The sequence below is a fragment of the Callospermophilus lateralis genome, chromosome 2 (genome assembly GCF_048772815.1).
Source record: "Callospermophilus lateralis isolate mCalLat2 chromosome 2, mCalLat2.hap1, whole genome shotgun sequence".
In the NCBI taxonomy this organism is placed as follows: domain Eukaryota; kingdom Metazoa; phylum Chordata; class Mammalia; order Rodentia; family Sciuridae; genus Callospermophilus; species Callospermophilus lateralis.
In genome coordinates this window covers 28,104,893-28,110,892 of record NC_135306.1, presented here as the reverse complement: position 1 = coordinate 28,110,892, position 6,000 = coordinate 28,104,893, and the positions used below count along the sequence as shown (strand labels likewise).

General features: G+C 38.7%; 1 protein-coding gene across 1 annotated transcript in view; it reads left to right on the top strand.

Moving 5' to 3' along the window:
* Positions 1-1,372: 1,372 nt before the first annotated feature.
* Smc2 (structural maintenance of chromosomes 2) overlaps positions 1,373-6,000 on the top strand; it is a 49,732-nt gene continuing 45,104 nt past the window's right edge. Inside the window, exons 1-4 of the mRNA XM_076843232.2 lie at positions 1,373-1,477; positions 2,290-2,519; positions 3,101-3,250; positions 5,818-5,940. Of these exons, the coding sequence (XP_076699347.1) occupies positions 2,352-2,519; positions 3,101-3,250; positions 5,818-5,940 (441 nt within the window). The 5' untranslated portion in view covers positions 1,373-1,477; positions 2,290-2,351. The remainder of the gene's footprint in view (positions 1,478-2,289; positions 2,520-3,100; positions 3,251-5,817; positions 5,941-6,000) is intronic.

Here is a 6,000-nt window from a genome sequence, read left to right as displayed (position 1 = left end):
CTAATTTTGTTATACCAGCTCAAAAGAACTAAGGCACTCAAAAATAGTATGTTGGCCATTTTTTCTGTACCTTGCCTTGAATAGCACCATAACCATTTTTAATCTAAGCCCTTTCTAATTCGTTAGCGTCAATGTGCTCAAGTGAGTACAGCTGAAAACCATGCCTTTTGTTTTTAGTAAAGAACAGTATACACTTGTAACAGTATCATTTACCAGTAGTACTGGATTCTGTAAATATTTAAGAACACTTGCTCTGCAGCTAGACTGCCTGGGAACAAATCCATTTCTCGGTTAACAGTTGCCTAACCATTCTGCGACTGTTTACACATCTGCAAAATGAGAACAGTGTCAAGCTGGCATCTTGGTGCAGGCCTCTAATCCTAGCCATCGCGGAAGGTGCAGCAGGACCAGCCGCAACAATTGGGACCCTCAGCATCTTAGCGAAATACTGTCGAAAATGCGCCCTGGGGTTCAATTAAAACAGTTTCAGGAATTTCATAGAGTCGCTAATTCGTGTTTTTAAACGCGGAGGATCACGGCCTGACACACTGAACTCAGTAAGCGCCAGCTGTACTGAAGGACCTCCAATAAAACTTTCAGAAATGCTAGGCCTTCCATTGTTTATGATGACATAGTTTTTCAGGGTAAGGAGTTGAACAGTAGGCCTAGCACCTACTGCCACCTCATACAATTTTTCCGGGCTCAGATCGAGTCCGTGAGCACTGGATTCCCCAGGAGACATGGAAACTTCAGGTGAAAAGGCTCGCCATTCAGAAGTCAACCAGGGGCGGAGCCAGAGGCCCGAAAAGACCAGCGCCTCCGTGGCCCAACAAAGTACAGCTTCCATCTTCCCAGAAGCTGAGCAATCCGAGGAGAAACTAAGGCTTCTAACAGAATGATAACAGACGATTCACTCCCGGCGCCGCAGCTCTCAGACTTAAGCACTACAGAATCCCGCTAAACTCCGCTCGCAGAAGGCGGAGTCTGCAAGAGGCAACTTTGGAGCGGAAGGGGCCTGAGGCGGGGCGGGGCGGGAGAAGCATGAGGCCCCAGGCAGAGGCTTGGGGCTGCCCAAAGTGCGCCGGACGCCGGTGTGAATATACACCTCCTTGTCCTGTAGTTCCCGGGCTCAACGACTTTGACACGCCATGAATTCTACTGTCGAGATTCTCTTTCCTATCGCCCTGTCACTTTGATCATTCGAGTGGAGGGAAAAGGTGAAACTCCAAACTCAGGCAGATCCTAGCCGCCAGCAGAGGAAATAAGCCGCAGAGATGGGGTCCTTTGCTCGCGCCGAAATTCAAAGGCTTAAATAGTTCCGGCGCGGGTGCTGTAAAAGGCTTTGGGATAGTACCTGCTATGGTAGAGTTTGCCTCTTAGCATCCAAAGCCTGGTGCGGTTATCTCCTTTCTCCGTCTTCGTGACCCGAGGGAGCTTGGTGGCGCCCCAAGCACAGGCGGCCTGAGGCTGTGCCGAGGTAGGTGCGTATGCGCGGCCGGTTGGGCCCGGCCTGGTATCCTGGGGGAGATGGAGCAGGAGGAGGGCGAGTGGCCAGAAGGGACCACAGCGATAATTAGGGGTAAAGACTGGTTCCTATCTAGGCTTGGAATGGGGTTAGGAGGTGCAGAAAAAAGCTGTCGGGAGGAGAGAAAACCATCTGAGTAAAAGCAAGAAGCTAGAAGATGCGAGATTTATCTACCCTGTTAAAGTAAATACTTGCTGATTTTCCCGACCCTCAGAGTCAGACACTATTCGGGTATGCAGTGATGGACTTAGGCGAACATGCTACAGAACCTTGAATTGTGATTAGTTGGGTAAACAAATGCTGTTTTAATTGTTAACTGTAAGTGCTATGAAGGAAAAAGAAAGCCTAAACAGGATGGGTAGAGGTGCTCTTTTACATAGGAAGAACTCCACCCAGTAAGGTGATATTTGTGCATGATGGCAGTAAAGGGCAGAGTGAACCATGCCGCCATCAGAGAAGTATGTTGTGGGTAAAGAGAATAGGATGTGAAGGATGTGAATCAGTAGTCCTTGTTAGAAAGAATATGATGAAAGTGGAAGGCAAGCTGTAAAAGTAAGTACTAGTGGTCATTAACAGCTTAAATGGTTTAATTTCCAAGTAGAGACTAACCATCTTTTAAAGTAGGAAATGATACCTTTATCAGATAGGGTGGTTTGACAGCTGTTTTATTTCTGTTACCCTGTTATACCTGTTTTAGTTTCTCTTACACATTATAATTCTAGGTTTGCGGTTCACTTAAGTGGTGTTATTTCTGTTTTGTACAGACCTGGTTTTGTGGTTTGTTTGATGCATCACAGAAGTTTACTGGCGCAAGACGGTATTGAAAATGCATATTAAATCAATCATTCTCGAGGGATTTAAATCCTATGCTCAGAGGACTGAAGTTAATGGTTTTGACCCCCTCTTCAATGCTATCACTGGTTTAAATGGTAGTGGTAAGTCCAACATATTGGACTCCATCTGCTTTTTGCTGGGAATCTCCAACCTGTCTCAGGTAAAGTGCAAACTTTCTGATTTATGTGAATTTAAGTTTGGCAAGGGAATCCTCACGCAACTTTGGAGACTCTTGCCAATGTTTTCTTCATTTGCATTGTTTTACTTAATATGAATTACATCATATGTTAGTGAAGCCCCTTCAGGAAAGCATCATTACTCTGTTGGAAGAGAAAATGGAAACTCAGGCGTTGCTTAATGTGTTTGGTAGTAATACCCAAACTTAGGCATTTTGACTTTAAGGCAGTATCACTCCAAAAATCTCTGTTTGTCCCCTCTAGTGTTATAATGCCTTTTAAGGACATACTAATGGATTGAATGACAAGTGAAATTTATAGGCACTGTCTTCCCTTCAGTCTTGCAAGTTAACTTTTGTTAAGAATGAATTAGAAAGTTCAAAGAGTTCAATCAGGAAAGGCACTCATTGCGTTGTTGCCCATTGTCCTTCCTTTCCTTGCCAGTGTATGCTACTGCCTATCCTTATTCATGAGTGGGTTTTCCAACTGTAGGGAACCCATTTTTAGTGCTGCTTTATACAACATAGGGATTTGTAGTTGATACACTTTTTTTCTTTTGTTACAGGTTCGGGCATCTAATTTACAAGATTTAGTTTACAAAAATGGGCAGGCTGGAATTACCAAAGCCTCAGTGTCGATCACCTTTGATAATTCTGACAAAAAACAAAGTCCTTTAGGATTTGAAGTTCATGATGAAATCACAGTAACAAGGCAGGTGAGTGATTATTAAATATTTGGATACCATAAGAACTCTGGTGGTCTGATGCATTACTTGTCAGTATAACTTTGCAAAAAGTGTTGGAGACAAGCCAGGTGCAGAAATGCATGCTTGTAATACCAGTGTCTTGGGAGGCTAAGGCAAGAGGATCCCAAGTTCAAGACCAGCCTCAGCAACTTAGTGAGGCCCTAAGCAGTTTAGCAAGACCCTGTCTCAAAGTAAAAAAACGGTTGAGGATGTGGTTTAGAGGTAAAATGCCCCTAGGTTCAATCCCCATACTAGAGAAAGTGTTGGAGACAAGGTTTATGAACAAAACTGATGCATCAATACTGAATCAAGTCCTTAAGAGTAGTTTCCTTATAAGGTCATGTACTGCATAATGTCAAGTCAGTCAGTGATGAACTGCATATGTGATGGTGGTTCCATAAGATTATATCACCTAGTGATGATGTAGCTGACTTAGTTTAGTACACTCTGAAATTTGCACAGTGATGAAATTGTCTAATGATGCATTTCTCAGAAAGTATCCCCAGTCATGTGATTCTTAACGGTATTAAAATTTTGATCATGTAAGTTCCACCATTAACTAAGAGGATTGAAAGAGATCTGGAAAGTCTTTCATCCATTATAAGAATTTAACCATATCTGAATGGTAAACCATACTTCAATCCTTTCTGGCTATATACTTAAATACTCCAAAAACCTGATCTTGCTATCTTCTAAAATAACCCATTCTGGTTTTGGACCAGTCTTGTTAAAAAAAAATTATTTAAAAATCTGATGGAAATGTGAAACTGTCTTATAGTTGTGTACTTTAATCTTGATGCTTAAAAACAAAAGTTTTGTTTTTTAAAATTCCATTAACTCATTCTTTATCTTCATACTATGTCACTGGTAGATTCTCTTCTCTATTTTGATAAATACTTATGATTTTTAAAAAAATGGCTACATCTTTAAAAAAATGGCTACATTTGGATAGAATCTTACTCTGTTATAAGAATAAACTAGGATTATTCTATTTTAAATATTTTCTATATTTAAGTGATCTGTTAATCAAATGTTTTCTTAGGAGAATCTCACCAGGTCTTTCACTTGATGTTTGTTTCTACTTCCTTCACTTGCCTGTTCCCATCAAATATTAATTAGTCTCCCTCTCTCCTCAATCTTTCTTTTTGTTTTTATTATATATTTTAATGCATGATACTTCCAAATCAGTGTGCCAGAATTGGTCTAGTAAAAGCAGAATTAAGACTTCTTCCATTTCAATACTCTACTTCTGTTTTTCCCATTTGACATTGCAATGTTCATAATAAATTGTGGATTCATAAAATTTACTTGAAATCACTGTAAAATTTTTTATGTGTGCTATGTTACTGCCATTTCTGCATATATGCAGGTTTTTTTTTAGACTAATAAGAACCTTACATTTGACCCTTATTTTTTTTTTTTTTAAGATGGACAATGTTTTCAACTTGTCAAAGTTTTTTTTTTTTTTAAATTCCATTAATTCACACTTATTCTCTATCTTAGAACTATGTCACTGGTAGATACTCTCCTCTATTTTGATAAATGCCTATGATTTAAAAAAAAATTGACTACATTGGGACAGAATCTTACTTTGTTATTGGGCATTCATCAAATAATACCCCTTTTGGAATTGTTCTTAAATTTAATACTAATCTACCTAATTTTAACTGTCCTCATTCAGATGTCTTTACCAAAATTTACCTAAAGTCCTTGCCAAATTACTTAGGAGCAAGCATACTCAGTTTGTTGTTCAGATATATTAATATATGTACTATCAATCTAACAATCCTGTCAGGAAAGACATTTATTTAATATTTATTAACATTTATTCAGTATTTATTAATTTCTTGATGTGTACTGAATGTTCTTGAATACATTGGAGTATACATACAGAAAGAAATATGAGATAAAGATCTTGAATAAAGGCCTCAGTATCTAGGGGGTGAGACAATCATATCCAACATAACAATTTAAATGCTATGGTAAAGTATGAGCAAGCCAGTTTCTGGCATGTCTTGTTCTTAATGAAGCCATGTTGAAGCTCCATGGCTGTCTTTAAGTGGCCAAAATACATGTCTTAATTCCTTTTAAAATTTTGTCAGAAAATGATGCCAAACCACTTGTATAGCTTTTAAAAGTATCTGACTTCTTTTCCCTTTGAAAAGTGGAGGAAGAGGAGTTCACCTTTGAGTGTGGAAAAATTGCAGAAGGAAGACCAGGAAAAGAAAGCATGTTTTATACTTTCATGGAAGCATAAAGGTAGAAGTGATCTTAGAGACAGTTCAATGCAGGGGAGGTTAAGAGAATTGTGCATCATTACATAGGTAGTTAGCAAAATTTCCCGAATTAGAATCTAGTTGTTCTGAATATAGTTAGTAATTGTTTTGACCATGACACACTTTTCTACCATTTACTTGGGATTGACTTTGTTTATTGTTAAGGATAGAACAAATAAATGTAAAGTAATATTTGTAATTTATCATTTTAGAAGAAGTTGGGTATATACATTTATGTTTTTAAAAATGCTTCCTTTTTAGGTGGTTATTGGTGGCAGAAATAAATATTTAATCAATGGAGTAAATGCAAACAACACCAGAGTACAGGATCTCTTCTGTTCTGTTGGTTTGAATGTTAATAACCCTCACTTTCTCATCATGCAGGTATTTTGTTTGTGGTCCTTATGTCTTTCATAATGGTTTTACTATTTTTAACTTATTACA